This window comes from Setaria italica, chromosome IX, assembly GCF_000263155.2.
Source record: "Setaria italica strain Yugu1 chromosome IX, Setaria_italica_v2.0, whole genome shotgun sequence".
Classification (NCBI taxonomy): domain Eukaryota; kingdom Viridiplantae; phylum Streptophyta; class Magnoliopsida; order Poales; family Poaceae; genus Setaria; species Setaria italica.
In genome coordinates, this window is record NC_028458.1 from 46,065,123 (window position 1) to 46,087,252 (window position 22,130).

Consider the following 22,130-nt stretch of genomic DNA (forward strand, 5'->3'; position numbering starts at 1 on the left):
ATAGATCAATTTTAGATTTAAGCCTGAACCCTATTTAGGTCCTGTTTGGATCCACCGTCTAAAGTTTAGCTGGCTAAATTTAGTAGTTATGGATTCAAACATATTCAGCTAAATTTTAGTTGGCTAAATATTCATTTAGCTACTCCAACCCAACTAAACTGGTAAATGACTGAACTACCCCTCCACTTTTCCTCGGGAAAATCTCCTCCCGCACAGCCTGTCCTGCTGCCCGCTACTCCCTCACTGGGGGAATGCTGCTTGCTGGGCTCGCCGCCGCCGGTCCCGGCCGCTACCTGCTTTGGCCACCGCCCCGTCCCCTCCGGCGCCACCTCCCCGCGCGCCTCCCTTCCCTGCATGCACTGCCTTCCCCGCGCCCCTGGGCTCGCCGACGCTGGCCCGGTCGCCACTCCTCCCCGCGCCCACTCCCCTCTGGCATCGCCTCCCCGCGCGCCGCCCCTCCCCGCACGCGCCGCCTCTCCCCATGCGCTGCCCCCACCCCGCCGGCCACCGCTGCCACGGGGAAGCGGCCACGGCGGCCTGAGGTGGTAGCCACCAGAGGAGGAGGACAATCCACCACCGCTAGGTGCAGTGGAGGAGGATGGCGACGGGCTAGGGCTGCAGGCCACGTTGCCGACCTCCTCGCCGGGTGCGGTGGTGATGGGGGCAGGGACTAGGACCGTGACTGCGACTTGGAGAAGAAGGGTAGCGAAGTTCTATCGAGGAGCGGACAGGAGTGGCAGCAGCCACGACGACCCGGTCGGCGGAGGTGAGGTCCTCCCGACCGACGGCGAGGCGGTACACCATGTAGGTGGCGGTGGGAGCACGCGGGCGGCGGTGGGCGGCAATGCCAACTGCTCGCTCAGTTCTTGGCTCAGGCGGATGAAGAGGAAGAAGGATGAAGGGTGAGCTAAGGGAGATGATAAGCCCACCAGAGGGTAGTATGGTAACAACTAGCATTTCACTAAAGTTTAGACGTAGCCAGTAAAAATAAACTTCTAAACTGTAGATGGGTGGATCCAAACAGGCCCTTAGCTTAAGAGTTTGTTTAGATATTATCTAAAAACAACATTTTGATTTTGTTATGAGGAATATTATTTTCATATAGATTCATTTCTCATAAAAGAAGCTTGAACGGAAGATAAGAATTTAGTATATTTCGTTAGAAAATACATATATTTTTCATGTAAGCAAACATGTTGTAGTTAGCAAGTTTTATAGTTCTTAGAAATTCTATAGTAGAATACAGATGTACACATCAACATCTTGATTTGTGATCAAATTTTCTAGAAACGGACTGCATGAATTATTATGGTTGGCATTGTTTTAGGTGTGGTTTTCAAAACCACGCACAATGTAGAAGTAGGACGTGTTATCCTACCATTTTGATGGTGATGTTTAGATTTAAAATGACTATACGTCGCACTCAATAAATATGAAGATTCGACTACGTCACATATCATTTATCTACTTTATAGTCATTACATTGATACGGTTAGTAGTTAATTTTTATTTACAGTAATTTAGGATAGTACATCTCAAAAAAATTTATTAATAAATATACCTCTAAAGTATAAGAAATTGATAGAGTAGACACCAATTTCACAAAAAGGTAAAAAATAAGTTAATATACAATATTCTAATGGATGGAAACAAAGGTCTCTGTAAAGTTGTCGGGTAGATGACTATATAGCATATGCTAAAGGATGGAACGCAAGATTTTCTATAGAAATCATCAAAAAGATGACCCACCATCAGAGAGCAACCACTCTTTGATATAAGCAATAATATACATAGCATAAAAAATGAAATTCCTCTATAGGTCACTTCCTCTTAGTTAGTACAAATTGAAGGAGTATAACATTTGCAAGATAGTCAAGAACTATAGCTACAACAATAGAACCCAAAAATAGCAAAGGCTGCACTATATTTGCTCATGATGAAGAAAAATGGCACATGCATACCCAAAATAAAAAATGTAGATGGAATATATATCTTGCAAAAGTTGTTAGCAGGAGACAAAGGGCAATGGTGGTTTATGCCAAAAAAAATTGTTATAAGTAGATATTATGAGAGCAATCTGCTTAATACAAATAACTATCCTTTTTTAATGGACACTCATCTTAGCTCCTACTGAAGGTTGTCGAAGAAATAGTTGTTAGAGGAGGTATATACAGTACAGCTCAGAAAGAATTAAACACATCTCCACGAGCACTCGTTCATTATTAAAAGAGAGAGTAAATTGGGTGGGTTGTTCAGTCAAACCGCCACCTATTTCTTTTGGTATTACTTCTCGACTCTGTTCATGGGAGTTTTAGGATGGCTAACGATAGGATTGTAACATTTTCTTTACGGGAAGACATCAACACACCTTGCAGTAAATCTACGAATTTAACTCTCTACTAATTAAAGTTTTTCTAATACAGTCTGACTAATTTAAGGTTAGCCATGATGCAATTGAGGTCTTAAAATCATTCCACTGCCACTTCTCTTTATCATGTTTCAACTCATATTATATTTGCAGCGAAGTAATATAGAATATATTACAAAATAAAACATGACTGACGGACCAATTATAATTTTTCTCTGATTTCCTTAACATGAAGAATAATCTATCTCTAACACTTAATATACCGTGAATAAAGTTATATTTGCTGAACATTATAGTATGGTTAGTAGTTACCCTCCATTCTTTGTCACATTAGCACAATGATCAAGGTGAATATTCTTGCTTATTATCCAATTAATCATAACATCCAATTTTCCACGAGCACTCATCGATATCATCCTATATTTTTCTACAGAAGTTACTCTGCGTGCGAACTGAAAAGTTATGAAAAGTTATTGGTGCCATGCTCCAGACGGCGACTCAAATATCACTATAAAAAAAAGAGAATCTATCAAAAGAAAATAGAGGAAGTAATATTGGCATAATCATAATCATTGTTTGTGTCGTACGATTATAAAAATTTCTAGTGTTCACAGGGCAGATCGTCGTTAAGGGGGTGTTTGGTAGCACTCCACCTCACAAAAATCAACTCCACTTCACCAACTCCACACTTTCCGAGCTCCACTTCACCAACTCCAGAAAAACATGGAGCTGATGTACATGGCTGATTGCAGTGCTCCAGCTCCAAAAACATGAAGACTTGTTGTGAATAATCTATTTTACTCATTGTAAATGGATCAACATGTCATCCTCTTCTTTTTTCTCCCCTTCTCTTCCTCTCTCTTCCTCTGCTCGTGCTCGCCTTGGTCGCCTCCCCGCCAATCTACTCCACTCGACGGTGACGGCGTTAGGGCCACAGTGTGGGGGCGGCGGTGGCGGCGAGGCCACAGCGTAAGGGCAGCTTTGGAGGGGCCAATGCCCGGCGCGCGGTGGCAGACGGTGCGGCAGTGTCGGGGCCGCCCCGACGAGCGGCAGTGGAGGGGGCGACGGGCAGGCGCCCGTGCCGGGCGGTAGGCGAGCGACAACGTCAATTCTTTTGTTCTGCGAACCGGTAAGTTGTGTAACGAGTGACAATGGTGGGTAAATAACCTACAACTCCCTCAGGATGTCTAAAACGAGTATTTTTGGAGTACTTCTTGAGGTACTCCACCAAAAACGTGGATATGATCCTAACTTCAATTTTTTTCTGGAGCTTGAGTTGGTGAAGCTAGACGTATTTAGCTACGAGTTTTTTAGAGTTAGTAAAATGGAACTAATTTTCCTGGAAAGAAGTGCTACCTTTCGTCGCACTACCACTGATTCGGTGCCTCAGCTCGCTAACGGCTTCCTTTCTTTGCTTAGCCTCCAAGGTTACCTCGGTCCATTCCTCCGCCGCACCGAAAACCCCGTATAAAAGCTCGCACCGTCTTCCAACGGATCAAACCACCCCTCGAAAAACCTCGGAAAAGGGAAGGAAAAAGAAGGGAGGGCCGCGGCATGGACACGCACATCGGCAAGTTCATGGACTCGGTGGGCTCCATCTTCCGCGGCGGCGACGTCCTCCCCTGGTGCGACAGCGACATCATCGCCGTAAGCGCCCTTTCCCCAGCTCCTCGCTCCCCCTCTTTCCTCCTCGCTTCTCACCGAGTTACCATGTCTCGGCCTCCGATGTATCCCTGGGGAGGCCTGGTGGTGTTCTTTCTCCGCCTTCTTGCCAATTCGTCGTGGTGGCGAATTTGGGGTGGAATGCGCGCGAGGGGCGAGGGGTTGACGAATCGGCTCGGGGTTCGCTGCCTTTGCTGCTGACTTGCCGAGTCGCTGGTTCCGGGCAATTATGTGGACAGATTCCGTGCCGTCATGGGAATTCACTAAAACTACGTTAGATGTCTGCTGTTGAATCAACGAATCAGCTTCCATTCCGCTGTCGCGCAACTGCGACTGCCGAGGAAAACGAAACAATTATCCGATTGTATCATGTTATCCGGTCAATTCGTGTGTAATCATTCCGTATTGAGGCATAATCCGTGCCATGCATTCTTATCATCAATTTTTTTTCTTATCAGGGTTTTGAGAGGGAGATTGCTGACGCCACAAATGAAGAACAGAAAAATGATAGCCTTATGAGATTCTCATGGGCGCTTGTTCACTCTAGACAGCCTGAAGATGTCAACCGGGGCATCGCAATGCTTCAAGGTGATATATCCATATCCTGTTAACCTCCCAAAGCATTAGTAGTTGGGAGTTTGTTTGTGAAATATGACTTGAGATTTGAGAACATATAGATATGGAAATCTACTGCTCTCAACATATGAATATTTGCCCTGTTTCCTGATTATGTTCATGAAAAATTGTTAGTATTCTCAGGTGAACAATACAGAATTTAGTTATTACACAGTTGTTTGACCTGAATAAAAAAGCTCCACTAAAATGGCACAAGAAATTGTTTGCATTCCATGCTTGTTTTCTTTATTTCTCTGGTTTCGGACCATTTACCCATGTTTCAATAATCGGACCTCACAAGTCACACCTTTTCATTAGCGTGCTTAGAACATTAAAACTTGTGTAAACATCATCATTATCATGTTGAAACGTGGTGCTAATGTAGAAGGAAGGGCCTACATGCCATGTTATACGAAATGTCTTACTCGACTTCCTACACACTCCACTGGAGAGACCCAGTTGGCACTGTCATGAACATGGGGTCTATATTGCTGGGGAAGCTGCAAAATTTAAAGGAACTAGTACAAAAGAGTTACAAACAACGAAAACTGCTATTCTTTTCAATCTAGGCTAGTCTCATCCTAGGCTCAGAGCCATGCACAATTCACTTAAATTAAGCCACTCTTGACTCTTGTTCACTGCAACATATTTTTTCTCTGTTGGCCCTCTAAATTTTCAGTCTGACCTTTCTCCTTTCACTCACTGGGAGCTCATGATTGTATCTGTTGCCAGCTTCATTGGACAGGCCTAGCAGCCCGCTGCAAACAAGGGAGAAGCTCTATTTGTTGGCTGTTGGACATTACAGAACTGGGGATTATACAAGAAGCCGACAGCTTTTGGAAAGATGCTTAGAGGTTTGATCACAAAATTCATTCTCTGTTGTTGTTTGCTTGAGATCTTCCAAATCTGTTTTTGTCTACTCATGTACCGTTAACCAAGACACTCCTGAATTTGATGCCCGCATGTTGACTAAGGCATTTTCATGTTTTCTTCAGATTCAACCTGACTGGAGGCAAGCCCTGACTTTGCAGCGGCTTGTTGAAGAAAAAACCAGAAGAGGTGTGTATATAGTATTTATGCTGTCCATTTTCAGGGTAGGAAAATGATTGTCCGTGCATTTTTTCCCCATTCCCTCCTATAATGGCCACTATCAAGGTAGGAAAATGAATGCCCAATAAGTTACCATTTCCTACTTTAGCGCCCATTGACAGGAGATCAAGTGTATTGATCAGGAGAGAAGTTTCACATGTACCCCAATCTGGGACCTCCCCACCCACTGTTGTCAGCTAGGGACCCATAAAAGTTGAGATCAAGACAGAATAACTTGAACATATCTTAAAATTGTATCTTCCATGTTTGACATATAGAAAAGTTAAATTTTTTGAATTGTTTATTGTTCGTCTGACTTGGGTTAACATTACTTGGTGGTGCTTGAATGCAGATGGTATGATTGGCATGGCTATCATCACTGGCGCCTTTGGACTTGTGGGGCTTGTTGCTGGTGGTATAATTGCTGCTGCCTCGTCCTCGTCATCTTCATCCAGGAAGAAATGAGGATCTCTTGTGTGAAGTGATAAGAAATCAAGATGGGCAAAAACTTGATGACAAGTCGGACATCACTTTTGTGCTTCTTGTGAAGGGACGCTTTTTGGTAGTGTGAGACCAGCCTTGCATTGTGTGTTCAAACGAGAGTTATGTATTGTTAATAACATGATAGTTGTCAGTAGAGGGTGAGGCACTGTGAATCGGAGTATCGGATTGTTGTACACTTGCTGCAGAACATGCTGTCACCATATAATAAGAGAATTCATAATAACCTGAAGGAGATTACTTCATTCCTCGTTGCAAATCACAAATTTCTGTAATTTATACTTGTTGCAAATTGTTGTATGGCCGCATTACATTCTGCTTATTGCCCTTTCGAGCGGAAAAGGAGCTTTTTGGAACTATCAAATAGCTACACAAAAAAGGTAGTTTTGGTTGATCTGAACGACTGAACATTATATGGTCCTTTTGAAATCTTGAAAAGAGCAATGTTGTGTTTTTGTACATCTTCAACACAGTTCCATGTTTCCAGTGCAAGATAAATCCTTAACACACAGCATGAACAATTAAAGATGCATTCTGGATCTCTGACGAAACCTTTTTATTTTGTGGCTGCGGATACACATTGTCATCCTGTGCGGCTATGCCCAAGTGCCCAACAGAAGCAGGCTGTCTACTCTTCACTCCCCACCAAGGTCAGCAAGAAGTCCTTGTAATACCCGGAGGTGTCGCCGACGATATCGCTGGTCACCGTGGTCTTGAACCTGACTTTGTACTCCTCTTTGATCTTCTCCATGCCGATGTCGGCCCCGGACACGATCGCCCTGGTAAGTGTGTCCTCGTCCGTTCCAAATCCTAAGATGGAGTATCTGATAGCCTGACGAACAACAAAGGACACACACAAGATCCAGTCCAGTCACAACATTTCACCCAATAAGCCTATCTATCAGCAAGGTCTATAATCTTTCCATCGCGAGTTTACCTCTGCAAAGTGCTTTTCCGGCGATGTCAGGCACCAGATGGCGCTCCTGAGGATCTTGGAGAACTGGCTGCTGCTATGCTTGGCGATGTCCTGGCAGCAGGGCAACAAGGAGTCCAGAGTTCAGTGGCTGCTGTTTATCGCCGGCGAGTGGCTCACGGATTGGGTAACGGCAGGTACGTACCTCGTCGATGTCGGCGCCGTGGTCTCGCTCGTACCGCTGGAACGTGGCCCGCAGCTGGCGCTTGCTCCTCGTGCTGACGATCCGTATCACCTCGTCGGCGTGCGGCTGCTTCCTCTTCCTGATGGCCTCGGCCAGCTGCGCCGCCTCGAGCCCCGCGACGTCGCCGTCGACGAGCTCCGTCTCGCAGCGGTACGACCTCACCAGGCTCACCAGCAGCTTCCCAAGCGGGTCCTGGAGCGCCGGGCAGGCGGCGACGTCCTCCTCGAGGGAGCAGCCGAAGAGGGAGCGGTACGCGCGGCGGACGGCGACGAGGTGGTCCGGTGCGGAGGCGCAGGCGACCTCGACCAGCGCCCAGGCGTGCTGGTCGCCGATGGTCTTCTTGCCGGCGGCGAGCGCGCCGTTGGCCAGACGCGCGCCCCGCTCCGCCGGGTCCATCGTCCACAGCACCATGGCGTTCTGAGTTCGTTGGGGAGGAGGAGAAAACACGTTGACCCGGACAGAATAAGCCATGGATCATCGACAGGTGAGTAGGTGACGCATTCCGAGGAGGAAGGAAATGAAGCTTCGTGCTGTTGCGCGTGTGTACCCGGAAGTCGCCGGAGAGCTCGGAGCGGAGACGGTCGAGGAGCGACTCCCTGTAGAGCTCGGCATAGGCGCGGCGTACCTCGGCGCGCTGCGCGGCGGTCCGCCGGCCGAGGATCTCGATCAGCGCCTGCTCGTCCGTGCCCCACCCTGCACCGGAGACCGGGCCGCGCGCGCAGCAGCAGCCAGAGAGCTCGATCAGAGGCTAAGAACGAACGATGAGAGATCGAGGCGAATGCGCGTGCAGATCGACGAGCGTTACCCTGCACGGCCTTCCGGAGGCTCTCGGCGTCGGCCGCCGCGGCCTGCGCGGGGCTCGGGATGGCGGCGGCCGCGATGGGCGCCATCTCTTTGCTGTCGCGGGATCGAACGGCCGCGCCGGACGTGGAGGAGGGAGGCGATCGGTGAGGGTAGGTAACGTGCAAACGTGGAAGGAATGAAGGATGAACAATAATGCAGGGAATTAGGCAGTCGAGCAACGTGAGTCACGACCCTGCACCAGACCAGAGCAGAGTGCTCGTGCCGGTAGGTCTCTCCAGGCTGGACTTGCACCAGACCAGAGCAGAGCATCAAGGAGCTGCCGCCTGCCGGGAGGACTCTGTTTCCTTGCCCTCCGTGACCATGGCCGGTGGAAGCTGGTAGAGTCGTGGAGACACAGGGAAAGGCCGTATCGTAAGGGGGTTCAAAGGATGCCAGCGGGACGCGGCGGCTCTCCGGCGAGCCACCCGGGGTGGACGGTAAATGAAATACCGTCCACCCCCTGGGTACCTTCCTGGGATTCCTTCCTGGCTTGCGAAGGAAGGTCCACGGCACGCCGCCGGGGTTAAGCGAAGGTCGGCGGCGGCATTGCCGGCTTGCCGTGTGGCCGGCCGAGCATAATTTGTAGAAAGCCCCTTAGATTGGATAGTTGCGACCCGGAATTTTACGAATAACCCCCTAATTTGGATCGCGATCCGATTATTTACATATTGTCCCCTATATTGGATAGCAATTATTGATCGCGATCCAAATATTGCACACAGCCCCCTGCAACTTTTCAAACAAAACCCTGGATTGGATTGTCTCCTCCTCCCGCCCGTCCGCCGCCGCCGTCCACCCACGCTGGAACCACAACCTCATCCGCTGCCGCTGACACGAGAGGACGCCGGAGGCGCACGGCGCCATTCGCCGCATCGAAGCCGCGCCGACTGAGCTGGGCAAGCGCGATGGACCGCGCCGGAGTGGCGCCTCACTCATCAGCTAAGCAAACGCGCGTGCAGGCGCATCGCGAAACGCTCCCTGGCCGCGTGTTGCCAACCTGGCCAACGCGAATTTAATAGACGCCATGAAACTTTCATTAAATTCTGCAGCGTTTCTGTATGTGAATTGACTCGGTAGCGTGCAATGCAATGCATCAAGTTATAAATTGCTGCAGAACATATGGAGGAACCATACCGGCCTGGAGAACCACCCAGCCCGAACCCGATGCCGCAGCAGGTCCTCGCGCAAGCCAGCAGCAACAGTTCGCCGCCGGCGTCCCCCCAGCCGCCGCGTCTCAGGCCGGCGCCGAGGAAGCAGGAGAGGGACCCGCAGCAAAGGGAGATCAGGGAGGCGCCGCCGCCCACCATGGCCGCCGACGAGCAGCAGGACCTCACCAGGGCCTTCGCAGGTACATATACATATATACTTCTTGTCCTGTGTTGCGCATGCGCGCGCGAAATGCTGACACGAGTGCACGTGTCCATGCACGGTCAACAACAAAGGCCTGGGCGGGCTGGGCGTGGACGAGGCGGCGCTGGTGTCGGCGCTGGGGCGGTGGCGGCGGCAGCCGGAGCGGCGCGCGCAGTTCCGCCGCGGCTTCCCGGGCTTCTTCTCCGCGAGCGCCGGCGCCGCCGCGGGGATCGAGCGTTGCGAGGACGAGTACCTGCGCCACCTGGAGGACGAGTTCGCCCGCCTCAAGGACGCCGCCGTGCTGTGGGCGCTGCACCCGTGGGAGCGCGACGCCCGGTGGGCGCACCACGTCCTGCACGGCGGCGACGGCCACCCGCCGGGGGTCCTCGTGGAGGTCGCCTGCACCCGCGCCGCCGACGACCTGCTCGGCGCCCGCCGCGCGTACCAGGCGCTCTACCACCGCTCGCTCGAGGAGGACGTCGCATACCGCGTCAACGACGCCACCGCCGCCGTGCGTGCTTCTGCTTGCTGCTTGCCCTTCCGCCAGCACTCGCCATTGTTGCCTTGTTGGTCGGTGACACACTGACAAGTCGCAACTGCTTTGCCTGGCTGCAGCTGCTGGTTGGGCTGGTGACCGCGTACCGGTACGAGGGCGCGCGCGTGAGCGACGAGCTGGCCGCGGAGGAGGCCAAGGCGCTGGCGGCCGCCGTCAGGGCCGCGCCGGCGGCGAGGCTGGTGCAGAACGAGCAGGTGGTGAGGATACTCGCCACCAGGAGCAAGCCCCAGCTCAGGGCCACATTCAAGATCTACAAGGAGCTCCACGGCAAACCACTGGAAGAGGTCTCTCTGCTCCATTCTCGATTCCTTTCTTCTTCTTTTTGTTCCGGAACAAATGTTTACATGCTCTTTATTTCCTACATTAATTTCTCGCTCGCACATAAATCTGACCAGGACTTCGCCGGCGAGCCGTGTCTGCAAGAGACCGTCAGGTGCCTGGACTCGCCGCCCAAGTTCTTCGCCGAGGTGATCGGCAGGGCGTTGAGGGGCGACGCGGACAAGCAGGCCAAGGCGGCTCTCACCCGCGTCGTGGTGTCCCGCGCCGACGTGGACATGGAGGAGATGAAGGAAACCTACGCCAAGCAGCACGGGGCCAAGCTCGCCGACGCGGTGGCCAAGAACACCCACGGCCACTACAAGGACGCGCTGCTCGCCATGATCGGCAAGTGAAGGACACCCAGGGCGGCGGCGCTGTGGCCGCTAGCGCCTCACAAGAATAAGAGATGCTATACATTTGGATACCACATTGCGGAGGCTTCTCAGGTCGGTCCGTTCATGGCGATGGCCTCGGCTGATCGTGTGTCTAGAGGTTTCGTTTGAGGCGGCCACATCAGATCATCCAGCGTTGGAACGGCCTGCGTTGCCATCATCAATTAGTCATCGTATATATTTGCTGAAATTTTCTCCATTCATGACTAATAATCTCTAAAACTCGGACTAAATGCTCCAATAGCCGCGGTTAGCATTAATAAGGAGATAATGCGTGAACGTTGGAGCCTCGTAATTTGAGTTTTACGTGCCACTGCATATGACTCATTGTACTTCTTCTTTGCTTTGCTACAAACACCTTTTCATATATTGTTTATATTATCTGTCATCCTTTTGTTGGTACAGATACATAGATGGATAGATAGATAGATTGATGAATGAAATACCAAGGAAGTAAGGTTAAGGTCATGTTTCCGCGAGGTTAGGGTTAGGTTTTTGCCGGCCCTTCTCCAATTTTGATCAATTGCTTTACCATTCATTTATAAAATCTTGCTCACAAGATGTTCATTTCACTATCCATTTATGAATGAACAACACTTATAAAAAGGAAGTAAGGTCATGTTTCTGTAAGATTAGGATTCACCGGTCCTTCTCAGATTTTGATTTCACTCGGAGACGTCACAAAGACATGCATGCAATCGTCGTTCTGGTCCGAATCTTAAGAGCCAAACACCAGCCCCGGCCCGCAGGATGAAGGCAAAATTGTGATCCTGCTGTCCAGTGCCAGCAACGTGGTATCTCATCGTAACTTTATTTTCATGTGGTCTTTTTGTCTCCAAGTCGCGTTGTAACTGTCTACAATTCAAAGTGTTTTTTGCTGATGGAGAGCTTGCTCAGAGACTCAGAGGGAACGTAAGCGGCAAAAGGCATCGTCGGAAGGCCGAAAGACGAGCATCCAACTTGAGTCAGGAAACGTGGGGTACTACTTCGTCAATAATTGCCCAAACAAACAACCCAGCTCCCACCACAGGTACGTGTGTGAGTTAAATTTTACTATGTTTATTTGTTCTGTATATGTGTGCATGCTCTTTATAGCAAGTGCCAGTCTACTGCACCACTGAACTACTAATTGTTATGTTATATAGTAGGAGAAGAAAGGAATGGAACTTTCTATGTGCTAAAATGTGCTTCACTCTTCCAATCTGCTTGGTCGTTAACTCTTCCAATGTAGCATGCTTATTTGAAAACCTCATTCACTTTCAGAAAGCATTGATCACGTTTGTCCTTTTGCATTTTGATGACTATAGAGCAGAGACGATGGTTAATGAAAGGCATTCTATTTCATTTTTAAGTATCTAAAGGCATATTGTTAGCTCTGTCAGAAGTTTCCATATGCTGAGAAGGGATAACTTATTTCATGGCCGATGGTTATTAAGAACAATCATGTGCATATCTTATTCACCAATTTATTGAAGTTCCAGTAAGTGCGCATATCTTTTTCGTTGATTCCTTGAAGTTTCAGTCAGCCTTTGTTTTTATCTCTAGGGGCTTTGCATTTATGTGGTTCACTTATGCGATATCCTATAAGACCTTATTCTTATATATATTTGTTAGGTTATTTTCTGTAGTCGCATGTCGTGTCTATGTAGGTAATACCCCCAACAAAGCTTAGTAGTTCCAAAATTTTGGCTATGCTCGTTTTAATAATATTTTGTTAGTATTTCTGAAAGATATTCCAGGTTTTCACAATGTATATTTCATATCCTCAGTAAGACGGAAGAACCTGTCACAAGTGATCCCAGCTATGGTTGCCATGACAATAGACAGTTAGGACACCCTATTGAAGATATAACAAAACAAATTTCATGGTTTACTGAATGAGGAGGTGGATGAATGTACCAACAAAATGGTTGCAATTATCCTGATCACTACCCAATGCCCATGAATCAGACATCTCTTTTCTCGTAGAATTTTAGGGGACAAAGGGTGAGAACTGCAGAATTAGGAATGGGACTGCAGAGAATTTAGGGAAAAAGACCGACAACTCAGGAATTAGGAAGGGAAAATCATTGTAGTAGTAAAGATAGAACCATATTTCAAGCACTAGCCTACTAATCAATTGATTTTCATTCATTAGAACTTTAGTAGATTAGTAGATGAATTGCTTCTTAAAAAATTTCTTGATGATAATTTAGATATGGTAAAGGTTTGCACTTCCTGGATATTTGGTTTCTCATAATTGGCTTTATTATTTTAGATGGATCTTGAGATCTGAGGGTGGCCTCGGGTTCATAATGGAACCGGCTAGGTAGCCTTGTTGAGAGTACCCCTATTCAGGATTGGTATGTGAGAATTTGAAGCCGATCTGTGCTGTGATGCGAGAATTTGAAGCCAATCTATGATGTGAGTATTTGGAGCCAATTGGAAACAGTAAACTCAATTAATTCACTGAGTTGCTGGTTGGTTTTTCATTGTTTGACCATGGGCATCTTTCTTCTTTCAGAACTATTGAACAATTATGAGAAAACAAATGATAAGTCAACTGGACTACATACTGAAGCACATTTGTGCTTATCTCACTCTCTCCAATTGTTCTTGGACTTACTACTCTAATGGAGTACAGCCTTGCATCCACAAAATGCAGAACTTGCAGTGAAAAAAAAAACGAAGATTGCTTAGATTTTTTAATTTAAATCAACATTACACTAAATAGTGCTTCTCTCTGACCAAGCGTCTAGCTGTTTTAACAAACCAAGCGAACAAAACAAGCCACCTTTTCTTCCCTGTAACTTCATACTCCAGTTTGCCCAAGTTCCTAAATTCCAATCATTGAACTGAGCAACTTGCAGTTCCCTCCACATTTTTTGATCTAGGCTTGGGACTGGCAAAGATAGTGTTCAATAGCAAATAAACAAGAAAATTAAACCACAAGAAAAACATGGAGTTGGATAGAATGAGAGGGAATGAGAGAAAGAGAGAAAAATCTCTAGCGGATTAAGGCCCCGTTTGGATACCTCATCCTAAAGTTTAGCATCTGTCACATCGGATGTTTGGATGCTAATTAGAAGTATTAAATATAGGCTAATTAAAAAACTAATTGCATAGATGGAGTCTAATTTGCGAGACGAATCTATTAAGCCTAATTAGTCCATGATTTGACAATGTGGTGCTACAGTAACCATTTGCTAATGATGGATTAATTAGGCTTAATAGATTCATCTCGCGAATTAGCACAGGGTTCTGTAATTAGTTTTATAATTAGCTCATATTTAGTCCTCCTAATTAGCATCCGAACATCCGATGTGACACTACTTAAAGTTTAGCGACTAAGTATCGAAACGCACAAGTAGCAGGTCTAAAAGCTAGGCTACGATATGATATGCTGAAATTAGTTTTTTTTTTCCAAACACACACAGAGGAACTGCATATCTTTATATTGAAAGGTTCAATTACAAAAACAATCTCACCTTGGACCAGAGTGAGGGATGTGAGGTTTGAGCATATAGGAACCTTACAGAAACACAGCTAAAGGATATGATATGCTGAATTGGGTTTGATTGTTCCTCTCTGAATTTAAGGTTGAACCACTCCGTAGAATCGAATGCTCAATATCAAAGTCAATCAGATTTGTTTTCTTACTATAAAAAGAAAGGATATGTAGGATATACATAATTAATGTTACAAAGGTGGACAGATTCTCTAAGGAATGTAGAGGAATTTATGGATTCCTTTCCGAAAAGAAAATCAAGACATGGCACCTGAAATTTCATGAAAACCCTACAAATGATCCGGGCTGGAAATTGGATCCAGACAATTTTGCCAATATGATTTTCTTACATGCACCTCAACGATTATATTCCTAACTCTTGACATGTGGCACGTGCATCTCCACTAGTTTATACAAAACATCACGTGTGTCCAAGAGAACCATTCTTCCGTCACAACGCACAAGGGCCAACAAACCTCCCAGGTTCTTTGTTAAAATTGACCTACTCAATCCCGTAGTAATCTACTGTAGAACTAACGCACAGAGTGGCCAAAACAAAAGGCGTGACGTTCAGCTCGCCACACAAGAAAACTAGAGACGCGGCAAACGGCTCGATGAGAATGGAAGCAAGCAGTTATACATCCACTTCAGGCGTGACACGACGATCATCTTGTCTGGCATTCCCATGTCGAGCTTTGCCAGATCAAAAATGTCTTCTCTCAAGCTGCATTGCAAACAGTTCCATAAACATCAGATCAGAACTAAGCTAGAAGAGAGGTGAAGGGCTTTGTACGGATAGACTGACCTTAACCATTCCCCTGTTTCTTTTGCGTGTGACTCAACAGCTTTGCACAGCCTATCAAGGGTGTAAAGTACTAATCCAAACTTGTACCGTGCCTCTTCCTCCTAGAAGACAAAATTCAAGGAATTCTCGTATGATGATATCAACAATCACAAGGCTTATAAATTGGTTCAAAAATTTTGGTGCCTACTGGATTAGTAAACACGCAAAACACTAAATGGCGGTTTTGGACTTTTGGCACTTTATATGGTGATAGAACAAGATGAGGCAGAGGAAACTCTGAAGTCTTAAGTGTTATAAGTATAGTAAAGACAATCACAAATAGAAGGCTAAGTGCGCCCTAACACTGAGCAATAAATATGTTAAACTCACAAGAACAATGAGAGTAGGACTGATTTTCAGATGTAGATGAAATTACCATTCCGTTATCTCTGTAATGCTGAAACTCCATAAGCCTTCTCTCTACATCGACAAGAAGCAGCCTCCGTTGACATCGTGCAATATTACCTCTTCCCTCTGCGCCATGGTCCTGTTGAACAAGTACATGATTAGTTAATCAAATTTAACATACTTGCCTTTCTAGTTCCTACCCTCCATATCCACTTTCACACAACATAAACCGTAAAGAGAAGACTAACAGTTTAAAGAAAAAAAGTCCCAAAATCTAGTAGGCCTACAGCTCCTACAAATATCCCAGAAGTGAAATTGTAAACGACAAAATGTTTTTAATGGTCTATATACATATATACATACACGCTGAATCCATGTTCGCAGTAACATGAGCAGCAGAAGCGAAAGACCAAAAGCAGGAAGAGCTGCAAGAACGGCAAAGTTTATAGCATTTGCCCTAAGAATCTGATCCATTTCCAGAAGTCCCCTGTGTAAGATCACTTCAAGTATCAGTAACAGTGAATGATAGACAGGACAAAATATATCCTTATTTAATAGACAGCAAATTTTCAGCGATTAGTTAAACTTACGATTCAAGATCCAGTTTAAGCTTTTGAATCTGAAATTTCAAAATTGAAGGTCAGTGAAACACTCAATTTCAATGAATGCACCTGAAAACAGTAAGAAGAAAAGGAACCTGAATAAGCATGGCACGGGCTAATTCTCCACTGAACAGATTTTTCATTGGGTGTATCAATTCCTTTTCATATCTGCATAATGCACATATAAATATAATACACTTCAATGCTTAAAGAAAATGATCAAAAGATACTAGCGAAAACGAGTGTGGTCCCTAATTTCATCACTCAACAGGTTAATAAAATGTGAACGTTCACCTCTGAACGAAAGGAGACTACCAAACTTAATGCATTACTAATTTCCCAAAACCAGAGAAACTCACATATCAGCCAGTTGACTCAGTAGAAGTACAGCAGCTATAAAAACATACATTTATAAATAATCTCAATCTTGTGGGTGCAATACCAGATTATGTCATGCAACAATGCTAATTAGTCATAACAAGTGGCATGACTAGGACTAAAATTTGATATTTATCCCCGAATCATAGAAGCGATTGCCTATATGGCAATGTTGGTTCCTAGTTACTGAAGCATGTGGCAACCAGCAGTGGGAAGTTTCCTCAGGATTTTTACATGTAACCAAATGTAAACAAAAAACTAATGTTGGATAAAAGTCAACTTTTTTCTGCTACTCACTATTCACATATGGGATCAAATCTGCTCCAAATTGATTTTCAGAATATGTTGAGGTCATGCCCATTTTGAATTTTGAGATCTCCGACATTAATTTAAATCCACTGTGAACTTGTAACTTTCAGAAGGAACCTATTTGATCACCAGTTAAAATTGGAGGGCTGATAGTGTCCAGGTCAGATAGTATTAGAATGAGTCAACCATGAAGTTGAAAGGGGCAAATTGTGTATACGAGTTTCTGGTCGATTATTTGCTTTAGTTCCTGGAACAATACAACATAGGTTCATAAAGCTACTAAAAACTTCAATAAGATATATAACGTACCACACGCCAAGTTTTCCTTTTGTAAACAAAGAAGAATATATTCCTTTAAATGCGGTAGAATTTATAATTTGTTAAACGGATGTATGGAACAGAAAAAATTGCTCTCTTGAGAACAAGGAAATCATTATAAAAAAACTGGAGCATATGAAATATTACTGAGATTAGAAATGGCAACAGCTACAGCTAGTGAGACGGGTGTCAAGTTTGTCAAACAACAGTTGGCATAGTTCAAACATTTCTACCTCTTCGTGAGAATCTCCAACATTGCCTGCACAGATGAATCTTCTGGCAACTTTTGACCTTCTGTTTGCTCACAGAAGGCTACTAGCATCCTACAAATGACAAACCCAACATGTACAATGTAACTATTGGGGTTAAACAATGCAAAACATACTTTATGAGAAGCAATAGTTCACAGACAAGGAAAAAAGACATTACTTCAGGAGCACATGTTTATATGAACATTGTGCAAATAGGTATACTTGGCGTGAAACTGTTACACACATACATGCTAGTGTTTGAATTATAAACCAAAAGTACCTCACAACAGCAAATAAGACCAATTAAACGAAGGGAAATGACCTAATAACCAAAACATTACAGAAGAGTATGATAGTTGCATACAATCAGGTGTGGTAAAGGGCCCAAAAATTTAGCCTAGAAATTTGAAGGATTGGACTCAAAAGGGCCGGGCAGAAATTTTATATGTTTGTGAGATAAAAATGGTTAAGGCCTGAGTTGGATTGTGAAAGGGAATTAGGGCCATTTGTCATTTTCCCCACTGTATTTGCTTAAGTCAGTTACGTTTGGTACAACATTGAAACGACATATACTGATAAATAGACATACCCATTTCTAAAATCATAAAACAGGTATATAAAGCTATCCTGAATTTGTTCAAATAAAACATTTGAAGCTTAAAGTAGGCCAAATAGATAGAAATTCAACAATATTGCTGTATTTATTTGATGGTTAAGTAAAAGCAGACATTGGCTTCAAGAAATCAGCATGTCGGTAGAAATTAGAGAGATAGCATTTGATGGATAACCTGCGCAATGAATCTTCAGTTAGTTGGACTTCTTGATTTTCCATTACACCTTTATCTCTTTGCTTGAATGTCTCGAAAAGCTCATCTCTAATGGAAATGATCTAATGAGTGACAAATGCAGAGCAAACAGTCACACAGTGAGCACAGTAGTAAAACTAAGTTCAAAATTTTAGAACTCCATAAATCATGATTAATCGAGCGATTTGAAAACACTCTCACATAACTTCTTATATGGGTACTAGGGGAAAAGCATGTATAGACAATCAGAAAAGCATCTTACTATCTTCCCACTTCTGATTTACTTCAGTGACTTACACTAGAATACTAGGGGGAAAATGTAGAAGTGCATATATATATACAAAGTATCTTACAGGTTTTTCAACATGCTCATCCCAAAATCCAGCCACAGACTCCTTAGCGTCTTGAATCCAATTATCAATATCAGGACTTCCCATCAAGCTGCTATGGCGTAAAAGCCATAGAGAACATACAGAGAGACCCAATGCCCCACATGTGTAGGGTAACCAGTATACGGTCAATTTGTTTGGTCTTTTATGGCTTGTGAGCTGCAATTACAGAACTTCTTTTCAGATAGTTAATCAACACATTACTTTAAATAGATTCATAAGGAACAAACATATCTAAATTGTCAGCACTATAAGAGAAAAAGGAACTACGGCAGCCAATTTAGCGATCAAGCCAAATTTATTTTTCTAGCAAATAGCCAAGTACCACAGAATAATTACCTGTAACAGCACTAAAAGAGCAGGAGAAAGTGCCAATTAAAAAGGTTCATAAAATGGTACACTAGTATTCCAATAATGAGATACAACTATAGAAATCCGACTCAAACGCATGATCGTCAGCTTATATAGGTGATGAATTTTGGTTTTCATTACTTGTACATTGTGCTTGCTGGTAGCTTTCGCTTTGATCCTACCAATGTTTCTAATCAGCTAAGTCAGTGGCTGTTGTGTGCATTTAAACATTATTTACAGGCAGCACGAACAGGTGGCGTCAAAAGTCAAACTTTGTTAGTATAACCATAGATCAAATATGATGCATTGCACTCTAAATGGTTTTCAACAATAAAGATCACTGGTCTTGAACCTAAGCAGAAATTTCACATGTGTGGTTATCTTAGGAGTATAGAGTTGCTTACCTGAGAGGACAGAAAACTATCTAACTTCTGCAGGTTTTGATAGATTAAACTTATACCATCTGTTGATAAGGCCTCTGTCCATTCTGGACTCTCTACATCAACTTCTGGCAATTTCTCAAACAGTTCATATGAGTTTCCATCATATGTAAATAGTTCATCTTGCCCCTGAAAGCACCTAGTCAAAAACAACAAAAAGTCTGTTGTGCATAAAACATCAGAAGATACGGAACATAAGCATTGCATACCTCGCCAGCATTTCTAAGTGATACCTCCAGCTTGGAGAATGTGGTATTTAAGACAATGAATAATGTATGCAGTGATTTATCTGAGTTTGCAGTTAACCCTTCTCTGCATCTATCAACTTCAGAATGAATCTACAGAAGAGGCAAGTTAGAGTTAAAATTAATGTGTGTAAAATGTATATGCCTGTAACACAATGCATTATAATCCACGATGAAAACTGTGAGTTTGAATTTTGAGCAGAGCAGCACATCAGTTATGTTTGAAAGTACCCAAAAAGTTAACACTGAATGTAAGATAAAATTTTACTCTACTAGGCATAAGCAGAGCTACCGCAATTACAGGATTACTACTGGTCTGTTATAATAATTGCAATTAATGAAGTGAAGTAAATGAACTCGAAGTATAGTAAACAAACCTCTGCAAGAAAAGCAGCCAAGCAGTGTTGCATACTTGTCAGGGCAGCAAGTTTTATTGACACCATATCAGATGCAGAATGCAGAATGTATTGGACTGGACGTCCATTGCTCCCAAGTCTAGTGAGTGTTTGATATGTTGTGTCAACAAAGGCCCTCGGACCTCTCTCAAAGATCATAAAGTACACTTTCTGAGAATTTGTTCCCTGAGAAGAAGTATTCCACAGGTAAAAGTAAACAATACAAAGAATAAGATGCATCTCCCTAAATACTTAGATCTTAAAATTACTTCAAAGGCCAATGAATTAACTCAATACCTCAGCTTTGGCCTGCCAAAATAGTAAGCTTTTGTGAATACTGTGCAAATTAGTCAGGGTGTGTTGCACAACATCATCTAAGATGACAAACGCTTTGGGCATCTCTCCAGCAATCCTAAAAAAAATAAATAGTCATATACAACTTAAGTAATCATGCTTTATCACGGTTACCAATTGCATACGAAAAATATTAGACCATAGTAAATAGGTCAACAAACTATTAGCTAAAGAAAAATCATGGGTTGGGTTGGCCTTTGCTTTTACTGAACAATTTCTAAGCAATCATACCCCGTTCTAAGAATCCCACAACTTGTAATAGCCCAAAACTCGCACAAGTTTGAGAGCCTAGTCGACACTCTGCAGTTTAACATAAGAACACAAGCAAAGCTATATCCCACAGAAGGACCTGGGCGACATTGTTCCAACAAAAGTTCGTAGTGACACTTCCTAAATGATCGACCTCAGTGACATTCCTAGGTCAGCTAACAATTCAGAGTTCGAATCCCAAGCACGCGGGTAGCTAGGAACAGCATCAAGCGCAAACCAATCGTAGCAGGGAATTCTCACCGAGCGGAGTGTGCGGCCGCAGGGCGTAGCGGGAGAGGCAGAGCTGCGCGCCTGCGCCGGCGGCGGCGGCGGACGCCGAAGTAGCGGCGCTGGAGGTCGGAGACGGCGGCAAGGAGGCCGGAGGTGTCCGGGAGGGGAGGGATGCGCGCGACGAGGGATCTCCATGCGCGCGCGGACACGTCGAGCGCGGTGGCGGCGAGGCTCGAGGGGTCGGAGGGGTCGCCGGAGCTAGGGTTCTGCGGCGGCGATGTCGCCATCGGGGTCGGGAATTCGGGGGGACGGCAGTAGTGGGTTTCGGGTTCGAAAATTTTTCCTTGGGGTTTTGAGTTTGACTTTTTGTTTCTGATTCAAGAGGATGTCTACAGTTCTTCTTGCTGAACAAGTTTTTTTGTTCGTTAAAAAGTTTTTTTTAGCAAATGTATGAAACAATCCCGTAATAAAAAAAGAAGCCCACAGCAGCTGAGTCCATTTAAAATTTACTCTCTCCAGTCATAATTAGATTATTGCATTTTGGACAGCAAAAAGTAACTAATCACGAGTCAAATATCCAAAACGTTATAAGATTAAGACCGGAGGTAGTACTCTGCAAATAATTCATGCAAATTAGTTATATTCTGTCACTTTTCAAAAAAAAATAGTTGCATTTGTATTGTTGTTCAAATATGCAAGTTCTCAGTATTTGTGTGTGGAGTTGGATTTCACTCTTTGACAAAGCAATACAAACCAAAGTCAGACACTACAAAGTAAATAAAATTTTGAAAAAAATAAATCTAGATAGAATGACGAGACCATTGAATTTTTTATAGCCTGATTGCCTGAATATTAATATTTATCAATCTTATGAAAAGTGAGAGTAGCACAAGCAACAAGCCGTGAAGTGTCCAAGTCACATTTTATGTATGTGCCTGTATACCAACTTCACAAAAGGATTGTTATTGATAATGCATAGTGTCTGAGCGATTATTCATGCAAGATTGACAATTGGAGGACGTACGTCTTTTTAGCAACCGCCGCCAAGTAGCATATTTCTTTTTAGCCCAATTGCATATTTCTTTCCCATTCCTTATTTTCTTTTCTTTCTATACTTTTCTTTTACCTATATGAAGCTCTCTGTAATATATTGTTCCAAGCTATCATCCCGAAAAGCAGGTGGTTCATGTTCTAAAAAGTCTCGATCCATCATGTCGAAAAGATATACCCCTTGTACTAAGAATTTAAAATGTGTCGATCCACGCTCTGCATATCCATTCTT

At 44.5% G+C, this 22,130-nt stretch overlaps 4 protein-coding genes across 4 annotated transcripts; 2 read left to right on the plus strand and 2 right to left on the minus strand.

The window, feature by feature from the left end:
• Window positions 1–3,822: 3,822 nt before the first annotated feature.
• On the plus strand, window positions 3,823–6,480 carry LOC101777289 (mitochondrial fission 1 protein A). The gene is made up of 5 exons (XM_004984276.3): window positions 3,823–4,015; window positions 4,489–4,618; window positions 5,378–5,499; window positions 5,641–5,704; window positions 6,087–6,480. Exons 1-5 carry the CDS (start codon window positions 3,923–3,925, stop codon window positions 6,197–6,199), a joined length of 522 nt encoding a protein of 173 aa, XP_004984333.1. The 5' UTR covers window positions 3,823–3,922; the 3' UTR covers window positions 6,200–6,480.
• Window positions 6,481–6,616: 136 nt separating this feature from the next.
• LOC101776883 (annexin D3) lies at window positions 6,617–8,553 on the minus strand. Its single transcript, XM_004984275.4, has 5 exons — window positions 8,198–8,553; window positions 7,940–8,085; window positions 7,354–7,809; window positions 7,173–7,262; window positions 6,617–7,067 (listed from the first exon to the last, which is right to left on the minus strand). The coding sequence occupies exons 1-5, from the start codon at window positions 8,280–8,282 to the stop codon at window positions 6,864–6,866; spliced, it is 981 nt and encodes a 326-aa protein (XP_004984332.1). The 5' UTR covers window positions 8,283–8,553; the 3' UTR covers window positions 6,617–6,863.
• An 865-nt stretch (window positions 8,554–9,418) lies between these two features.
• LOC101779358 (annexin D4) lies at window positions 9,419–11,201 on the plus strand. Its single transcript, XM_004986926.2, has 4 exons — window positions 9,419–9,583; window positions 9,678–10,096; window positions 10,201–10,425; window positions 10,537–11,201. Exons 1-4 carry the CDS (start codon window positions 9,541–9,543, stop codon window positions 10,810–10,812), a joined length of 963 nt encoding a protein of 320 aa, XP_004986983.2. The 5' UTR covers window positions 9,419–9,540; the 3' UTR covers window positions 10,813–11,201.
• Window positions 11,202–14,462: 3,261 nt separating this feature from the next.
• Window positions 14,463–21,220, minus strand: LOC101777709 (protein DGS1, mitochondrial). Its single transcript, XM_004984277.3, has 14 exons — window positions 20,879–21,220; window positions 20,312–20,426; window positions 19,997–20,200; window positions 19,584–19,712; window positions 19,339–19,503; window positions 18,548–18,742; window positions 18,177–18,277; window positions 17,371–17,460; window positions 16,228–16,300; window positions 16,121–16,149; window positions 15,894–16,017; window positions 15,559–15,669; window positions 15,144–15,244; window positions 14,463–15,062 (listed from the first exon to the last, which is right to left on the minus strand). The coding sequence occupies exons 1-14, from the start codon at window positions 21,133–21,135 to the stop codon at window positions 14,930–14,932; spliced, it is 1,827 nt and encodes a 608-aa protein (XP_004984334.1). The 5' UTR covers window positions 21,136–21,220; the 3' UTR covers window positions 14,463–14,929.
• Window positions 21,221–22,130: the final 910 nt, after the last annotated feature.

What these genes read in the sequence shown, in the direction of transcription:
- LOC101777289 (XM_004984276.3), top strand. Translation starts at nt 3,923, where the DNA reads ATGGACACGCACATCGGCAAGTTCATGGACTCGGTGGGCTCCATCTTC. An exon ending in GGGCATCGCAATGCTTCAAG is followed by an intron (nt 4,619 to 5,377) that starts GTGATATATCCA and finishes ATCTGTTGCCAG; the next exon opens with CTTCATTGGACAGGCCTAGC. An exon ending in TGAAGAAAAAACCAGAAGAG is followed by an intron (nt 5,705 to 6,086) that starts GTGTGTATATAG and finishes GCTTGAATGCAG; the next exon opens with ATGGTATGATTGGCATGGCT.
- LOC101776883 (XM_004984275.4), bottom strand. Translation starts at nt 8,282, where the DNA reads ATGGCGCCCATCGCGGCCGCCGCCATCCCGAGCCCCGCGCAGGCCGCG. An exon ending in CCTCCGGAAGGCCGTGCAGG is followed by an intron (nt 8,086 to 8,197) that starts GTAACGCTCGTC and finishes TCTCCGGTGCAG; the next exon opens with GGTGGGGCACGGACGAGCAG. An exon ending in ACGGCGCCGACATCGACGAG is followed by an intron (nt 7,263 to 7,353) that starts GTACGTACCTGC and finishes CCCTGCTGCCAG; the next exon opens with GACATCGCCAAGCATAGCAG.
- LOC101777709 (XM_004984277.3), bottom strand. Translation starts at nt 21,135, where the DNA reads ATGGCGACATCGCCGCCGCAGAACCCTAGCTCCGGCGACCCCTCCGAC. An exon ending in ATAGTTTTCTGTCCTCTCAG is followed by an intron (nt 18,743 to 19,338) that starts GTAAGCAACTCT and finishes CTGTAATTGCAG; the next exon opens with CTCACAAGCCATAAAAGACC. An exon ending in TTGGAGATTCTCACGAAGAG is followed by an intron (nt 16,301 to 17,370) that starts GTAGAAATGTTT and finishes TGCATTATGCAG; the next exon opens with ATATGAAAAGGAATTGATAC.
- LOC101779358 (XM_004986926.2), top strand. Translation starts at nt 9,541, where the DNA reads ATGGCCGCCGACGAGCAGCAGGACCTCACCAGGGCCTTCGCAG. An exon ending in CCTCACCAGGGCCTTCGCAG is followed by an intron (nt 9,584 to 9,677) that starts GTACATATACAT and finishes TCAACAACAAAG; the next exon opens with GCCTGGGCGGGCTGGGCGTG. An exon ending in TCAACGACGCCACCGCCGCC is followed by an intron (nt 10,097 to 10,200) that starts GTGCGTGCTTCT and finishes GCCTGGCTGCAG; the next exon opens with CTGCTGGTTGGGCTGGTGAC.